This window comes from Stegodyphus dumicola, chromosome 9 (assembly GCF_044657685.1).
Source record: "Stegodyphus dumicola isolate Sdum_Otavi_A_Nest chromosome 9, ASM4465768v1".
NCBI lineage: Eukaryota > Metazoa > Arthropoda > Arachnida > Araneae > Eresidae > Stegodyphus > Stegodyphus dumicola.
The window spans coordinates 9319857-9339569 of NC_140776.1; the positions used below are offsets into that span (position 1 = coordinate 9319857).

Genomic DNA, 19713 nt, shown 5'->3' on the forward strand with positions numbered 1-19713 from the left:
TAATGATGGAACACAGCAATAACTTTTATTTAACACTAAAAAAAATGGCGACCTACAAACAAGAAGAGAAAACATATTCTAAAAACTTATTCAAAAAAATAAATAATTACATGCTTCGTGCGAGAAAATGCATGCAGCTCTCGAGCCTGCATTTCAATATTGCCAGTAATCTGTACATTATTTATTATTCATCTATTTCAAATGCACGAGAGATTAATAACGATATTAAAGCTGTTACAATATAAATCTAATGTTAAGGTGTTGTCATTATAGTTGTGGTGAACATAAAATGTTTGGTGGAGGAAATACCTTTACTTTATACTCTTGGGCTCCAAAGCCTCATTGCTAACATCATCATTAAACTTTCTATTTTTTAATCCACTTATCTATTTTAGGAATTCTTTATAATTAAAATAATTTTGTCAAAAACTATTAAAAATGTCATAAGTGCATATTATTTTTAATGTGATAACACAAGTATTGCATATAGTAGAAAGCAAATATTTAAGTTATACCCCATTAGGCATGGAATTAAACTAGGCTTGGATGACAGAAATGGCAACTCCTTCCATGATGCTTCACACTTCATCAACCATATTAGGTGCAGAGGGGTGGCAGGCCAATCTTTTAGCAACCCATTACCAGATGTTTTCAATGGGTAACAGATCTGGAGACCATGCAGGCCAGGGCAGCAACCGAATATCCTGTGTATCGAGGAAGGTCAGAACACAACATGTAACATGTGGTCTTGTTTGAACATCGCGTTTGGAGGCCTCGAAGATAAGATACAACCACTGGACGTAAGATGTCAGAAATGTACCCATCTGCATTCAAACTACCATCGATCCACCATCTACCACTAAAGATGTGCATGTCGTGTACCCAATGGCTGCCCAAACCATCACACCAGGTGCAGGGTCCCTATGCCAATATCAAATGATCGTGCGGTCTCCTCGGACTTGGACACGGATACAACCATCAGAATACTGCACGACCCGTTTAAAACGATGCTACCAGAATACCGTTTCTCGGAAATGCCCTGCGTCGCTAGATGTAATAATCCCTTTACTCATGGAAAACATTTCCCACGAAAGCGCCCAAGCAGCCAGCCCTTTCATCGTGATTCGTGAAGTTCACAGTGTTTAAGAACCACTCATCTAAGTGAACAAACCAAACAAAGGGATTAGTTTCCCAAAATTGCGGTGGCAATATGCGCTAGACGCAGCTGTTTCATTTGTTTTTCCGCTGTATCTCAAATTCTTTGATCTAAAGGAGTAAAATGTCACTGTGACTGTATCGGTGTTTGTTTACAAATAAGTGAGAGCGTATTTTGAAATCTTGATGGGATCGTATAGGATCAGACGTCTAGGTTTAGAGGAAAATGTTGTTAAAATGCTTGAAAGACAAAATTTACTATCATGTAAGGTAAACTACATTTCTCAGTCAATTCTAAAAAGTTATATCGCTGATAGGTTGAAATTAATGAACACTGGTAGTTATCCCTGATTGCCTTCGTAGCTGAAACGAAATGACAACATTGCCTGCACTTATCTTTCAAAGAAGTGTGGAATATAATTGTAACTCTGATGCCCGAAGAGGGAGAAAAACCCCACTCTTTTAAAAAGGCAAAAAAAACCAGAACCTTCGTACAAAAAATGTTTTTTTCAAATATTTCATGGCTGAATTAGTAACCAATAAACAAAAATTACCTTGTTGGAACAAACTGCTTTTCCATTCTTCATACATTTTGAAAAAATAAATACTAGTATGCTTTAGGATTCATCACTCTATATAGTAATAACAGTATTAGTTAAATGCTTTTCAATTTAATGTAATCAAGTTTTCAGCTCTTTAAAAAAAGATACAAATAGTAATTAATATTAAAGACATACTTTTATATATTTGGTTTAAATAAAAGATTATTTGCATTTTTTAATGGTTTAGATGCATATTTCCTGAGTGTACTTCTTATGTTCGCTGCTAAATAATAAATAAGATAAATTTATTTAATGTTCTTAATTACTGCTGTGTGTGTTTCAGCAAATGCATTATTGATATTCAATAACTCATGCTTAATATGGTTACTAGTTCAATCTCTTTGGTCTGGGAAATTGTTTATTTTGGTCATAGTAAATCTGGGAAATTAAAAGTTGCACTTCAGTAGAAATTTTGCCTCATTTTAAGTGTAAAATAATTGTGTGCTTTCTAAATTTCAGATAATCTATAAATCCTTAAAAACTTGTCATTAAAGAGTTTGTTTCCTAAATATGTATGATATAATTTATTTCCGAGATGAGTAACAAATAAGCATTCTCTAGTTTTCCTTTTTACGTATAAGGTTAGTAAATTTTTCTCTTTATGTAACTGAGTAAATTGTGTGTGTATTATGTTTTCCAAGCTAGCATGATTTTTTTTTTTAAAGACAGTAATTCATTAAATTTAAAACACACAGTTTTGCTATGTCTTCTCATACTGAAAGGAAAACTATTAATAATTTAAAAATGGTATATAAATTTTATAGAATATTAATAAAATATTATAGCTTATAATGCATAGTGCCTTTTCCAAACTCATTGTTTTGTTTTATTAAACAGTTTTAGAATTTAAAAACATGAAGAATGTATAAGAAAATGTTTTCTTATCTGCATTACAGTATGGCATAATTTAATGCGCGCCGCGGCGTGTCCCCCCCTTTCCCCCGCAGAGCAGCGTGGAATTGATAAACAAATTTCGGAATGGTTAGAGAAACGAAGGATATGCCTTTAATGCCTTTATCCATTTTTTCCAGCAATTCCACTTTTTGTTTAATGGACTTCGAAAAATACTTTCGCTTTGTAGATCCTTTACATATTAGTAAATATATATCGGAAATTCTATTTGACATAATCGAAAGTTCAAGCTTACTTTTATAAAATTGCTCTAACAGTCTGCAAAAAATAACAAGCCGGATCCAATTCGAAGATTAAGGAGCAATGCAATCTGCAACATTAACTGAATTAGATAATTTTAGCTTAGCTTATACCGTCCGTTAGACATTAAACGCACATGCCTATTCACAGCCATAAAGGTCTTATGCGCATGCGTCACCGCGAGGCATGCTCAGAAAGTTTGTAGCTTTAAGGTCCGGATTATGGGTGTCCGAATTAATGACTTTTGACTGTACTAAGGCAGTTTGTGCTGGTCTTATTTCTGCCATATCTTTGCATGCTTAATTTCAGGTGATTGTTCTGTTTGATCTGTAATTAAGCTAGCTCATTTTGAGTATGCTCATTGGTGACCTTGTGTTTGTCTTGCTTTTGGAAGTTGTGACTTTAACATGGAGAACAATATTTTAATAATTTATATGCATTATTTGGTAATTAAACCATTTGTGTTTTACCTATTGTTTTTAGCATATATTTCTGCTGTGAAGCATACCATATAGTATACTTAAGGAGGATTTTCCTCTGGGAGATAAGCCGGATCCAATTCGAAGATTAAGGAAAAACGCAATCTGCAACATTAACTGAATTAGATAATTTTAGCTTAGCTTATACCGTTCGTTATACATTAAACGCGCATGCGTTAACGTATTATGTGCATGCGCACATGCCTATTCGCAGCCGTAAAGGTCTTACGCACATGCGTCACCGCGTGGCATGCCCAGAAAGTTTGTAGCTTTGAGGTCCGGATTATAGATCATTCCGGATTATGGGTGTCCGAATCAATGACTTTTGACTGTAGTAAAAACTTTAAAAGTATCATTATTGGCAAGGGAACAAATAATTGATAAAAATCATTAATATCTGTTTGAAATTTTAAATACTTGGATAACTATATCCTAATTTCTACCTTCCTAAAATATTTTTTAAAATTCTATGTATATATATATTCGCCTAAAACCTATATTATTCTTTCTTTTAAATTTTGTTAGTATTAAAAAATATGACCAAAATGAAAAGAGTAAATAAACCATTGAAAAATCTATATTCCTGCTAAAAAAATGAGCAACTAAGGCAAAATGTGGAATAAAACAAAAACTTTTTAATGGATATGTGTGAAATTGATCCAATAGGTTGGTGTGACATTACTAGACCACAAGCAAACAATAAAGCAAAGACATACAAAAACACCTGTATGATGACCATCACATCACAAAAATCCAAATGGGTTGGAAGAACATACAGTGGAAACATCACGTTAATAGCAGCTATGAAACCAATTAGCTGAAATGTATGCTTGACAACAGCGAGGCAAGCTGGCAATAGTGTCATTGATCTTTTTTTATGGCAGTAGCGTCCATTCCTGTAGTAATGCATGTGGAAGCTCATGCAGGGTGCCTGGTAAGCACACTGCAACCTGCTGTCTGCTGTCCCAACATGTCCCACACATGCTGTATAAGATTCAGGTCTGATGATCTAACAGGCCACCGCAGATGTGGAATGGTTTAACTCTCGAGATAACTCTGCACCACTCGAGCTCTATGCCGGTGGCCATTATTGTCCATGAAAATCATGTCAGTACCCATTGCATTGATGAAGGAACATACAATAGAGTGTAGAATTTTGTCGTGATATTGGACGGCTGTGACAGAATCACCAAGAATCAGGTAGGGGTTGTTGCGGCTGTTTGTTCCTATTCCAGCCCATACAAGTAAGCCTCCTCTTTAATGGTCTCTTTTGACTTCTCTTTCTTTCTGATAGCATGTCCCTAGCTCTGTCGGAATTGTTCTATGTGTCAAACTGAGAGTCATTCGTAAAGAGTATGTGGCCCCACTTCTCTGGTGTCCAACTGCAATGTTCATGGACCCTGTTCAATCTCGTTTTGACATGTGATGGAGACAAACAAATACAAACCACAAGTTGTTGGATGTACAGTCCACTTTCATGCAGTCAATGCAATACAGTTTTGTTACTTTAGTGAATTTTGCTCTGAATTTCAGCAAATGATGAAGTATTATGTTAAAAACTGCTTACAAATTTCTTAGGACTTGAAAAAGATTTCAGAACAACTTCTACTTCATGTATGAATATAAACACATTATTATTTTTATGCGAGATTGTAGACACATTTATGTGTGCAATGGCTTCAGAGCCAGTGCAGTAACACTGGGTAGCAGAATCAGGGGGCAGCAAAATTTCTAGAATTTAGAGAAATAACAAATAAAATTTAGTAATGATAAAATTTTAGAATTTAGGAGGCATTAGGAAGCAAAATTTAGGGATGGCAAACTGTTTTGAATTTAGAGAGGTGCAAGGCAGCTCAGTATAAGATTTGCAGAGATTGTACTGAGCAACAAAAGTGCCTAGTGCCAGCCCAGTGTGAGCAATAGGATCGGTGGTAGGCATTCTAGGCATCAAAATGAAGGATCCCATAATTATTTCTCCAAAATGTTTTTGTACAAAATAGATGTTGACTTTAAAAACACATGTTCAATTTCTAGAGCTACCAGTTTTTTCAATTTACACTGGAGATTCTTGATTTTCAACTGCATTATCGACCCATGCACCGTATCAACCCAATTTACTACACATTTTTTTGTGACTTTCTTTTATTTATAAAATTTCTGGTGACTTTTGTATTACTCACAGTTTCATTATTTGTTCCCAAAACGTGATATTTGATATCTGAAATCTCTTGGTTTGAAATGAAAAGTTATTTTCTCAGTGAGATATTATAGTAAATTAGAACTGTGCCTGCAAAAACAATGAAATGATTGTAAATAGGAGTAAGACAACCTTTCAGGTTTTTACCCTCAGTACCAAACCGACAGACTTTATGATGTGGCAACGACTAATGCTGTCAAAAATTATTGTACTTTTTAATGTTTCTGAACTGTATTGGTCTGCCCATCACAGACTAATGGCAGTCTTGCCTAGATCTGGCATAGGATTTTTAAAAAAAAAAGAACTATATCTGCAAAAGCAGGTGTGTTTGAAAGAATTATATTCTAATTCTTCAAACAGCATCAAAACTATAATACTCGTCATATTGCACAAAGGATCATGGCTGGATGTCGAGAACTAAGAAAAGTATCTTGCCAGCTTGGCAGTATAATAAAATCACATTACGTCAGTTTGATGTTACTACCCAATTTCCATGCACCTTATTGGCGACAAATTCAAAAACACAGTTACTAGGCAACATAAATTCAACTCTTCCATGAACAAAGAAAAAGTTTATACAAATAACAATCAAGCCTAAATAATAATTTTTTAAATACTTTTTTTTCCAATGGCAGATTGTGAACAGTTACAGTGTAACCCAGTCCATTAATCTATACAAGGCTAGATGTGGTGGTCTCTTTATTATGGAGGCACCTAATAGGTGGGCTACCATCGCCTCGTTTCATTTATTAAACATTTCTTTCAGTGTAAGTTGCTTCGTTTTTTGTGCTAATACTTTCTCTTTAATTCTATAAACAGACATAATTTCTTGTTCAGTTCCACTGTTCAAGTCCTGCAATTGCTGTGTCGAGAATACCGCCTAACTTGTCAATCAAAATTTTTTTGTTTTCAATAACCTCTCTGTCACTTTCTTTACTATTGGAAGTGGTACATTGAAACATGCTTTCACTTTGTAGATCCTTTGACAGCTCCAGAATCGGAAACTTTTTTTGACATAAGCTTACTTTTTATAAAATTGCTCTAACAGTCTGCAAAAAATAATAAGCCGAATCCAATTAGAATATTAAAGAACAACGCAATCTGCAACATTAACCAAAATAGATAATTAGATACTTTTAGCCTAGCTTATATCGTCAGTTATACATTAAATGTGCATGCGTAAACGCATATGCCCATGCGCAGAAAGTTTGTAGCTTTGAGGTCCAGATTATAGATTATGGACGTCCAGATTAAAGACTTTGTACTGTATTATAAATCATACAAAAACCAATTAAAATATTTTCCTGTTTAAATGAGAATTGGTGATTCCATTTTCAGTTATCAGTTAGAACTATTTTAGTCAATTCATTAAAAAAAAATTTCTTATGTATATTTTTATCTTTTGCAAATTATTTCCGTCACTGAAAATATTAAGATTTCTTTAAGAAAAAAAAAAAATCTCCTGAGTTTAATTGGTTGTCATCTGTGAATTTTGCTACCAAATTAAACCTATTCTATAACTTCATCAAATAACAGCCACATAGATTTATAGAATTTAACTCTTTGAAATCCAGACCATTCGCTAAACTGTACTCTCAAAATACCGAACCACCCGAAATACAGCAATTTCCTCCCCTCCCCATCCATTAACGCAGAAAATAGGTGTGAAGATTTTGAATGACATCCTTTGTACTTTCTAACAAAGATTCCATTAGCCTTTGACCCCTTCTTTATAAAACTATTCTGAAGGTCAGACCAACAAACTTTTCTGGCTTTGTTATGATCATGATTTAGATTTTGTTTATTTCCGCTATTTTTATAGGAAGGACTAAATTGATTAAAAATAAATACAGTCAAAAGTCTTTAATCTGGACGTCCATAATCCGGAATGATCTATAATCCGGACCTCAAAGCTACAAACTTTCTGCGCATATACGTTTACGCAAGCGCATAATACCTTTACACGTGCACATATGCATTTACGCATGCGTGTTTAATGTATAATGGACGGTATAAGCTAAGCTAAAATTATCTAATTATCTATTTCAGTTAATGTTTCAGATTGTGTTGTTCCTTAATTTTCTAATTGGATCCGGTTTTTTTTTTTTTTTTTTTTTTCCCCAGACCGATAGAGCAGTTTTATAAAAGTAAACTTGAACTTTCGATTATGTCAAAAAGAATTTCCGATTCTGGAGCTGCCAAAGGTTCTACAAAGCGAAAGCATGTTCCGATATCCATCAAACAAAACTTGGAATTGCTGCAAAAAATGGATAAAGACATATCCTTTGTTTCTCTAACCATTCCGAAATCTGTTTATCAATTTCACGCTGCTCTGGGGGGGGATGTCGTGGAGCGCAATGAACTGGAAGTTGATCTGTCGGCACTATCCTTATCTTCAGGGCAGATGTTTTTATTTTATTCAGCTTATAATTCCTTACTAAATGTAGTATTTCATCTCGATGTACTCCGTCTTTGATATGATTTAAATCAAATTCCTTGTCATTATAAATATCACAAATACACATCAAATAGTTTTCTGGTTGCAATTTTCTAATTTCAACTATGCGTAATGTATGCTTTACACATGCGCGCGTTTAAAGAAATGTTTAATAAAATAAACAAGTAAATATTAAGCCTTTATTTTTTTTTAATTTTGATACCCTTTAGATCACAACTGCTCTTTATTTCATAAATTACGGTTTGATATTTTTAATTTTATAATTTCTACATGCCATCTTACCAGATTTAAACTAATGATTGATAATCCGGAATCGCCGAAGTCCTGATGAGTCCGGATTAAAGACTTTTGACTGTATACTACTTAAATTTTTAAACTGCAATTTTATAGCTGTTTAAAGATAAAAAGCACACGGTACCTTAAAAGAATCTACAACGAAATGTTACGACTAAGCAAAAAATAATAAATCTCTTAGGACAAGCTGTCTGTAGTACACTGATACAATGCGTTTGGGGAAACTGCACCTGCTACTGCATACCTTAGGAGAAGGGAAGAAAACAAGATTACAATCTCGGCCATTTTCGGGCGGTTCTGGTTGTTTCAATGTAGGGCGGTGTCGGGCGGATTGGTTGTGAAAGAGTTAAAGCAGAGCTAATTTAAGGGACAGTAGGATAATCCTTCAGGGCAGGACTATCCAGTCTTTTTGTGAATAAGAGCTAATCCTCCCTGCTCTGTGAGCAATAATGTCAGTGGGAAGTATAAAATAATAGTGTAATTAATAAATTGCTTATGGTTGACTTATGGTGTAAAGCATATTAAAATTAGTGGATTAGCTTTTCTAGATAAAAAGATGTATTTATATATTTTTTCAAGCAAGCAAAAAGTTATGCTTCATCTGAATGATTTTTGAACTTCTAATATTAAATTCATAATAATTTTATGTTGTATTTTAATTTAATTACACTGCTACCTGTTATGTAATTATATATTTTGCTAACAAATGAAATGTGATTACCTAATTCTCTTTTTTTTTCCTCTCCCCCAGGATGTATTAGCTTTAACGCCATTAGAATTTCAAACTTTGCTCGGTATAGACCGCAGAAAAGCTGAAAAGCTGTTAGATAAAATTAGCAAAAAATGTGTTTCACATCCTGAAACAGTAAGCTGCTTATTTCTAAAATTTACTTATATACATTTTTTTATTCTTCTGTTCACATTTTTTGAATGTAATCCCATATTAAAAAATTAACTGAATATCTAAAAAAAAACCTCTCTCTGATTTATTATTGTACATGACCTTTATTTACATCAAGTAAAAATATTTTAAAACATAACTTAATATTTTAATAACTTTTCACATTTTGAAACTTCAATTTTTAATAATTTTTTTTTGGTGATTTATCATTAGAATTCAAATTTCTATGAGATGGAAAGATAAACTTAATTATTTATTTATCTGTCTATGATATACAAGATGCTTTCTTAAAGCAGCAAGAAGCTCAGTGACTGTAGGCATTAAGAGGAATAAAAATTGGAATATGCAGTTTGATTCAAGAAGCATCATGAAACACATTAACTGGAGTAGAAGTTCTGGCTGAAGGCAATGGATGGTAATACCATTGTGGTGGAAACCACATAGAGCAGTTATTTATCTATTTTACTCAAGAATGTCATGGCCAGCTATACAGACGAGGAATAAACTGATTATCATTTGATTTGAATAGGTGGCAATGGATGCTTAGCACATATTCTAGATATTCTAACAGTAATATCCAAGAAGGGATTTTCTTCACGACAGTTCTCTTTACTGGAATAGATCAATGACTATAGGAAATAGAATCCTTCAAGCCAGCAAATTGCAATGAAAAGAGGTGTCAGCATGTACACATTTAAAATAGAAAAAAACACTGCAACAGTTTGCTCCCATCAGCAAGTTCATGGATATGGATAGCTGAACTGTATGTTCTACATATGGTGATGTGGAAGGATCTGCATGCTGGAAACATGCATTCTTTCCACATATAAAATGTATAACTTATGAAACAAAGATGACTGCTCCCATTAAGTATAATTTGTGCCCTAGAAATGATCCATAATTTCCCACCCCCATTTTACTATCTAATGAGGCCAGCTTCACATAGGAAGGTATTGTCAACAGACTCAGTGACGTATGTGGTCAACAGAAAATCTTCAAAGCAGTGTCTCTCGGAAAGATCAACATGAATAGGAATCCTTGATGTATATCTCAAATGCATCTGATAATCATTTCCCATTAGTATAGGCTATACAATGACATCTGCAGCTGACCCTTCAAGCAACTCTTATACTAATTTCTCTTAATAATATTCAGGCATTATACTGTGCACTAGATGCTGTGTTATAAACATGCTTTCATATAAACCTTGTACGTGCATCTCTCCTCAACATTAGATGCTCCTCAACATCAGACCCTATTTTATACAGCCTATATTTTCACAATTTTTATCAACTAAATTTTGTTTCAATGGTATTTTTCATGGCAAATTTTGTTCCAGATGTCTACCGTCATCCCTTCTCGATATCTACCGGCATGAGTATTTTTTCAGGTTTCACCAACTAAGTGTGGTTTTCAAAAGTATGATCCAAGGCAGTGTTTTCTGCTCTTAATCAATAAATACTACCACCTTAAGTTCTATTTTGCACAGTTTCTCTTTTCTGTTTAGTCAATTTTGAGCTTCAAAAAAATTCTCCTCCCACCTATACATATTATAATTATGTGATAAATTACTTAATTGACTACTCTATTTCAATTTAATAAATGGTTCATGAAATTAAAACTATTTTAGGAAATATTTCCAGTATCAAACTGATATGAGCTGCCTGATGCCTGAATTCCATTATTCAAAGATCAGATCTCAAAGACAGTTTTTTCCATTCCAAACATCTTTTCTTTTTAATTTTTTTCATGTAAAATTTTTATATGAATTATATTATTATTATTTTTTATGTTAATAGGTTTTCCAGCTGTGTTCAAATCAAAATAAAGCCTCAAATGAATTTTTTTCATTATCATTGAATTCACTAGATCTGTTATTGCAAGGAGGCTTACCTTTTGGAAGCATATCAGAGGTAAGTTAGTTTATAGATATTTTACCTTTTCAGTTGATGTAATTTTTCTAAGTTGGTCAATAAAAATAAATAATTTAATTATTCAACATATTGCTATCAATAAGCTACACTTTTCTTTATTTTAGCACAAAATCTTAAAAGTCATAATTACTTTATGTATGAAAAAGTAATGAAACATATTTCCAGATTTCTTTTTCCCTGCACAGTGTTTCTTTAGTGCACAGTACAGAAAAAATACTAGTTGTTTTATTGTGACAGAAGTATAATAAATTGGAGAAGGGAGGACATTTTTTTTTTTTTTAATTTTACTATAGCAGTTTTTGGCATTATTTGCTTAAATAAAATTCTTTAAAAAATGTTTATTTAGGAAAATTTATATTTTTGATAAAAAAATGTGCTTTAGCACTTGTATTCAAAATAGAAGACTTTCTGCCTGTGGCAAATTGTCTGTCGTATTATAATTTGCCAAATATGATCTATTCACAGAAAAAACAGTATTAATTAACTGTACTAACAGGGCTTAATTTTAAAAATTAAACGTGCCAAAGCCATACAGGAGGCCATCAGGAAAAATAGAAAAAAATTAAATAAATAAAATAGTACATATTGACTAATAAAATTAAATAAAATGTAAACAAATAAACAAAAAAGTTAATAAAATTAAATAAATCATTGATAAATAATTAAATAATAAATTAGAATATCAAAGTTTATAATATTTCTGGAACTTTCAGTCTGGAACTATGATCAAACTGAGAAGTACTGAAGCCAGGCTCTGGTAGAGTCCGGCTGAATTTAAGCCCTGAATGCTAAAGAAAAACATGTATTCTTTCCAAATATTTCTGCGATACCAGTTAATTTGAAGATTCATTGATATTCTCATTTTAAGGAACTTCTTAATACAGTACCACATACATATATAACAACTATAAATAAGGCATAAGGGCAGTACTTGTGGTATTAAGTATTAACTTAGAAGTCTAAAGATCCTACACCAGAGGTGGCAATGTGGTGCCCATGAAGAAATTTTAAAATGTCCCCTCATTCAAATTTCTAAATTTTGGATAGTTGGACAACAAAGAGCTGTAATTTTATATCTTTGCCATTTTACCAATTGTACGAATCATATAATTAAACTTTTGATGAAAACTGAATATTAGCAACAGCTAAATAATACTACATGACTAGAGGAATAAATTTCCAACTACTATGAAAATCTCATTCTGCATATTGTGAACTATTTTCTGTCCTCATTATCCTTGTATACTCTGCTCCAACATGGCAATCTATGGCTCCATAAACTTTGTTCATACATAAATTTGTCATTTCACGTATTTGAATTTTTAGTTGTAAGGAGAGTACCATGAGGGAAAAATAAGAAGCAGAAGACAAATAAATTTAATGTTGAGTGTGAAGAATAGTTTTGTTTTATTTATTATAAATGAAAAAAAAATGTATGCTTATTATGCATGTCAAGTGCAGCAGTTGCCAATGAATGTAGTATAGAGAGATGTTTCATCACTACTACAGTGCCTCCTGAATAATCACTGCAATGACATCGAACTCCTGCATTTCAGAAGTATGCTGTTCTACTAAAATTGTTGCCAACCCCTCTGTTGTTTGTTCTAGAGTAGATGAAACTTAATGATCGTACACTGTATTCAGTTTTGTGCTGTTTATTCTCGTATAGTTACCTATCCATATGTTTTGCTGTTGTGGAGATAACCAAAATGTTTTATAAATTATAGATGCAAGCATTTAAAATAGCAGAGTAATACAGTGCACTGCCTGAATAAAACATTTTGCATTACTTTATGAAGTAATTTCAATACTTCATAAAGTAATGCAAAATGTTTATTTATTTTTGACTGCCTGAATAAAACATTTTATTCAGGCAGTCAAAAATATAATATATATATTATAAGGCACTGCCTGAATAAAACATTTTGCATTACTTTATGAAGTAATTTCAATACTTCATAAAGTAATGCAAAATGTTTATTTTATTTAATTTTTCACATTTGAAAAATACTCACATCTAGATATAGAATCCTGAGAACTGTCAGGTAATTTAAGCTAATAATATACAAAATGCATTTAAAATGTATAAAATTTTTCTTACTTATTTATATAGCCTTCCTCCAAATTATTTTACATAACAGAATTTTTCTACACATTATAAAATTTCTTCTGGCCAAAAGAACCTTACATTAAAAATATTTTATTCATTTCATAATACTGTGTTTGCATAAGATGTTTTATTTTACAAATGTAACATTTGTATTTCTAAAATTATATTTGTAAATGATTTCTCTTTTTGTAGATTACTGGTCCACCTGGAGTAGGAAAAACTCAGTTTTGCTTTATGCTAAGTATGATAGCAACATTACCTGTTTCATTAGGAGGTGCAGATGGTGAAGTTTTATATATTGATACTGAATCTACATTTTCTGCTGAGAGGCAAATTTAAAATTTATATTTAAAAATATTACATTAGAATCTAAAATATTATATTAGAAATATCTAAAATATTATATTAGAGATTTTAGAAAGATCTAAAATATTATATTAGAATGCTATCTTAAATTAAATCAGATTTTATTTAATTGTTACAGTTTATTTATTTCCAGTATATATGATGATTAAATTGATTTATATCTGTTAGAATTTAAATGCAGTGAAACCTCCCATGGTGATCGCATTCCATAAACAGCAATCTTTGAAAGTAACCAGCATTTCTTATATCATAAAAAAGCACTTTCGACTACTTTATTAATTTATATAAATAAATATCAGTATATTGAGTGTCACCTTGTTTAAGATGATTACTTCAACAGAAGGCCAAAATAATCTTGAACATGCATGATCATCTCGGTGAGGTTTCTCTGTATGTAAGCTCATAATTTTTTTTTTTTTTTTTCCTTATCCCTTAAATTATTTCCAGGATTGTTGCTATGGCAAGGAAACGATTCCCTCAAATTTTTAAACAAAATAAAGAAATAGAATTATTCCTTCAGAAAATTTCAGTTCATAAAGCTACTTCTGTTAGTGCATTAAAAGATATGTAAGTATTAATTTTCTTTATTTCATAATTAGAATCATTTGTGGTGATACTCAAGCAAAATCAGCAATATAAAATCATTATAACAGCTATAAAAATAATTTATCCTTTTTATATCAAATGAGTAGTTTTTTATGTCCATATAATAAAATATTTACTTCAATATAAATGTACATGTTAGTTAAGTAATTATCATCAAGTAACCAGAAAATATTCAAAAATATGGGCAACTGCTGGCTTTTTCAGAATAATTACTAATTATTCTGAAAATCACTTATCCTTTTTGATGCAAATAGAATAAGTGCTGCTCTATTTTTTTATGACCAAGTCTTAAAACAATTAAATGATCTAAAAGTTGTTGTTGTTACATATGGCTTGATTGGAAAGATCAATCCAAACATATAAAACAGCTCAAGTATCACACAAGAACAATGATATATAATAATAAAAAAAGAACAAACATTTAAAGTAAGAATCAGAATAAATGAACATGGGAACAAAAGTAAAAAGTTAAAAATTTAAACAAGAAGGAAAAGAACATAAGAGATGTAGTCTTTATAAGGAGTTCATGAAAGCTTTGGCATTTCAGTATAGTTTCTTTACCTCACCATATTTCTGAGACTCTTTATCTAGTTCTAGGCATATAAGGAGATGCTCTGCATTCATGATGCCCAAATTGCAAATTTGGGATATACTAGATGGAAGGGTGCCAATTTTATTAAGATGATATGCCATGCAATCGTGGCCTGTTTGCAGGCTGAATTTAGTCACAGCCTCTTTACGGGTTTTTCACAACTTTTTCCATGTGTCTTGAATGTTAACCCAGAATTTGCCTGTTGATTTTGCTGCCTGGTCAGATTCCAGTATCTATTAATTTCTTAAAAGTATGCCTTTTAAGTGACTCTAGAGGAAGTGATTTGCTGTCTTGTGGCTGAAGTCTTCTTCTCTTGGCTAGTGCGTCTGCTTTTTCGTTATCATCGATAGCTACATCTGAAGGGATCCATTGAAAAACAATTGTTTTCTTGTGTTTATAACGACACTTCTAGATTTATGTTATTTCTGAGATAATCTGGGTATCTGTGTCATGATTTATAACTGCAGCCTGAATGGCTGCTTTGGAATCGACTAGAATAACCGCTTTAGAGAAACAATCAATCTTTATTTTGAGGTTTTCCAGAACCAGTGAGATTTTAAGGATCTCTGCATCAAAATTTGACATGGAGTGTCCCACAGGAGTGCCTTGAGAAAAGAGTTTACTGTATACACCAGCCTTAGTGTTGTCTTGTAGTTTAGAGCCATCAGTGTATACTCCAGTGCATTCAGGTTCAGGTTATTGTTCATATAACATACTTAATGTGTTTTATTTTAATATTGCATCAGGAATGTTTCTCTTTCCCAAGTCATTAATATCTAGTTGGTATTTGATACCAATATATTCAAGGGGATTAACCATGACCTTGTAAATTCATTGGTTTGTTTTCATCTGTTTCTTGTAATAATTTCTCACAAGCCTCTAGGGGAGACATTTGGATCTTCATAGTACTTGGTTTGCATTAATTCATCCATTGCGCTCTATGTAATGTTTTCATTTTAACGAATGTACACTGTGTCAAAAAATAAGGGGAGGGGGGAATTTCTATATCTCCTGTTCTATTGAGCTGATTGACGAAATTCAATTTGTGTTTTCCATGTCTCTAAAGCTCGACTTAGGATATGTATTAGATTTATATGTAGCATTGTTCTATGAGGGTAAGTTGAAAAATAAGTTTTCCCTGTCGACTGTGGTCAGAGTTGTGTATGAAAGTCAAAAAATAGAATGAGACATTAAAGATATGACATACCTTTATTTTTCCACATAGGTACCAAGTACATTGAGACATTTGTCATATCGCTTGATAAGCTTCAAAAAGCCCTCCAGGAAAAATCAGGGCTTTGCATATGGAAGAAGTGTTGAACAGCTTGTTTCACTTCAGTATTGCTTCCAAAGTGCCTTTCCCCGAGATTTTTCTTCAAAGCCGGAAACAGATGGAAGTCGCTTGGTGCAAGATCAGGACTGTATGGCAGATGGTGTAGGCACTCCCAACCAAGAGTTGCAATATGGTTTTGCATTGCCGTCACCGAATGTGGTCTGGCATTATCATCCAACAGCAGAACGCGGGATGTGAGAAGGCCAGGCGGCTTTTTTTGAATCGCCTCTTTCAATTTCGACAGGGTGTCACAGTAGTGCGTAGCATTGATGGTTCCAACCTCCAAAAAAGTCCAGCAACAAAACTCCTTGGGCGTCCCAGAAAACTGTGACGAGCACTTTACCTGCAGAAGGTGTTGTCTTGAACTTCTTTCGGACAGGTGATGACGGATGTTTCCACTCCATAGATGCGGCCTTCGATTCTGGCGTGAAATGGTGGACCCACGTTTCATCTCCCGTCAAAATCCGAAACAGAAAGTCATTGCCATTTTCATGGCAACGCACGAGATGTTCCAGGCTGACCCCCATGTGTTGTTCCTTGTGTGTCGAGGTCAATTGTCGGGACACCCATCGTGCTGACACTTTTCTGTATCGAAGAATGTCAAGGATGATGTTTTGAGCTCGCTCATGTGAGATTCCAAGTTCTTCCGCTACTTCATCGATGGTGATACGCCGGTTCGCTCTAATCATGTCATCCACCTTCCTGACATTTGCATCTGTAGTGGCCGTGCGCGTCCGTCCAACTCTCGGTTATGTCCTCCACTTGCTGACGTCCATCACTAAATGTGCGACACCATTTGCTTCGACATCACACCTGGCCCATAGACTTCCACGAGGCGGTTATGAATTTCTGTTCCTGATACTCCACGTGCCCATTCATAGCGAATAACCGCTCTCACTTCCTTCTTTGACCATGAATTCAAAACGCAACTTCTCTCCATACCTACAGGGGCTCAAATGAGAGGCTGGTCTCCGCTTTGCGCAGACACTGCAACAGCGCCATCTGCTTGATTTGCAGCGACCTCTACCCAATGGTGTATCGGTGACTTGCGCGTCTTCCTGCTGTGTCGCCTTTCGCCCATAGCCGTTCAACACTTCTTCCATATGCAAAGCGTGAATTTTTCTTGGAGGACTTTTTGAAGCTTATCAAGCGATATGACAAATATCTCAACATACTAGTACGAGAATAATAAAATAAAGGTATGTCATATCTTTAATGTCTCATTCTACTTTTTGAGTTTCATACACAACTCTGACCACAGTCGACAGGGGAAACTTATTTTTCAACTTACCCTCATAATATAGGTATTTTGACACAAAATCGGACTTTTTCGAAAATGGCATGCCATTTTTTTTTTTTTTTTTTTTTTTTCCCATATTTTGATTCTACAACTCAAATTATGCCAAACTGCCGAGTTTTGTAAAATTCGCTTGAGTAGTTTTTAAAAAATTAGTTTTCAAAAGTTTAGCACCTCAGTGTTAATTGAATTTGACATATATTTATTAATATCTTTCTTTTTATTAAACTTATTTGAATCTTCCTTTCATATTTCGAAATTTAGGTTCATTCCAAATAAAATTCGTCTTTTTTTTAGGATTTATTTTTAAAATTTGTATTTGTAAATAATTTTTATACATTTTTCAAAAAAAATTTTGAATCATAGGCTATAAAAGTTTTGCCATCATCTTAAAGTAGATGTATTTCTAAGCATACCTGCAAAAAATTAAGAGTTTTTTAATCAGACTTTTCTAAGATATATAAATTTACATTTTGGCACGTTTTGAAATTTGGCATATTTATTATTAGCGATAATAATGAGAATGTGGTTTACGCACTTTGTTAAACTTATTTGAAAGTATGAACAATGACTTTTTCCCCGTTCATGGACAATGAAAAAAAGAAAAGGAAAGGAAAATAGGTTGCTATAAATTAAGAAGTTCACCAAGTGAATTATTCTTGGCATAAAATGAAAAGAATTTGCCAAGATAAATTTTTAAATTTCGCACCAAAAATTACAAAGTTTAATATCTAGGCATAATTTGAGTCTTAGAATCGAAATATGGAAAAAAATTTCAGAAAAAGTCCGATTCTGTGTCAAAATACCTATGTTAGAACAAAGCTATATATAAATCTAATGTATATTTTAAGTCTCGCTTTTGAGACATGGAAAACGCAATTTGAATTTCGTCAGTCGGCCCAGTAGAACGGGAGATATCCTTTCCCTCTGGCCTGCAGTACACCAACTGATTGTTTCTTGATTTCAGTAGCAATTGGTGTAGCTCTGCATAGCTGTAATCGGGGTAGTTTTCACCGCTCCTGTGATAATCCGAAGAGCTTTGCTTTGGGCTTTTTCCAGAGCCAGTTTTCCCTTGTGTGGTAGAGATTAACACCTCACTTCCATATTTGAAAATAAGTTTAATATAAGTGTTGTAAGTTTTATTTAGAGTAGTGAGCTTCCTCATTTGGTACCAGCTAGTCTTTTCAAAATTGAGGATATTTTCTCTACTTTTTCTATAACAGTATTTACATGATCAGTAAAGTTTAATTTGTTGTCCAGCACTACACCTAGATATGTGCTACTAGTGCTTTTGTCAAGAGTAGCATTGTCTATTTTTAATTCAAAGTCTGTATTCACATGTCTCAAGCGAAGACTGGTTACCTGTTTTCTTTTTATTTATAATCATATTTGTTCTCTTTGGACCAGGTCTGCAGGACTTCATGTTCATTATAATTTAAATTTTTTTCTTTGGTCTTCATATTTTCTGGAATTTTCTGCTTCTGTCCAAATAACAACATCGTCTGCTAAAATACGGACATTACCACCTGTAATGCTTTTTAACTTCACTACCAAATCATTTATACAGTACAAAGTCTTTAATCCGAACGTCCATAATCCGAAATGATCTATAATCCGGACTCAAAGCTAAAAACTTTCTGCGCATGCGTAAGCGCATGTGCATAATACCTTTACGCTTGTGCATATGTGTGCATAATACCTTTACGCATGTGCATATGTGTTTATGCATGCGCATAATACGTTTACGCCTGCGTGTTTAATGTATAACGGATGGTATAAGCTAGGCTAAAATTATCTAATTATCTATTACAGTTAATGTTGCAGATTGCGTTGTTCCTTAATCTTCTAATTGGATCCGGCTTATTATTTTTTGCAGACTGTTAGAGCAATTTTATAAAAAGTAAGCTTGAACTTTCGATTATGTCAAATAGAGTTTCCGATTCTGGAGCTGCCAAAGGATCTACAAAGCGAAAGCATATTTCGATGTCCATTAAACAAAAAGTGGAATTACTGAAAAAAATGGATAAAGGCCTATCCGTCTCAAAATTATGCGAGAAGTATGGCTTGGAAAGTCCACTCTATATGACACAAGAAAAAGGAACTTTTTGAATATTTTGTGGAAGCATCTGAAACAACTTACATTGAAAGAAATGTTTAATAAAGTAAACAAATAAATCTTAAGCTTTTTTTTTTTTTTTTTTTTTTTTTTTTTTTTTTTTTTTTTGTAAATTTTGATA

The 19713-nt window shown here is 33.0% G+C and overlaps 1 protein-coding gene across 2 annotated transcripts in view; it reads left to right on the plus strand.

Moving 5' to 3' along the window:
• Window positions 1-1253: 1253 nt before the first annotated feature.
• The window catches only part of LOC118180411 (DNA repair protein RAD51 homolog 2-like), a 53664-nt gene continuing 35204 nt past the window's right edge, over window positions 1254-19713 (plus strand). The window contains exons 1-5 of one of the 2 annotated variants that reach the window (XM_085823188.1): window positions 1254-1425; window positions 9089-9202; window positions 11038-11151; window positions 13475-13611; window positions 14096-14215. In XM_085823188.1, coding sequence (XP_085679314.1) covers window positions 1342-1425; window positions 9089-9202; window positions 11038-11151; window positions 13475-13611; window positions 14096-14215 — 569 coding nt within the window. In that variant the 5' untranslated portion in view covers window positions 1254-1341. The remainder of the gene's footprint in view (window positions 1426-9088; window positions 9203-11037; window positions 11152-13474; window positions 13612-14095; window positions 14216-19713) is intronic. The other variant, XM_085823189.1, reaches the window with a different exon arrangement.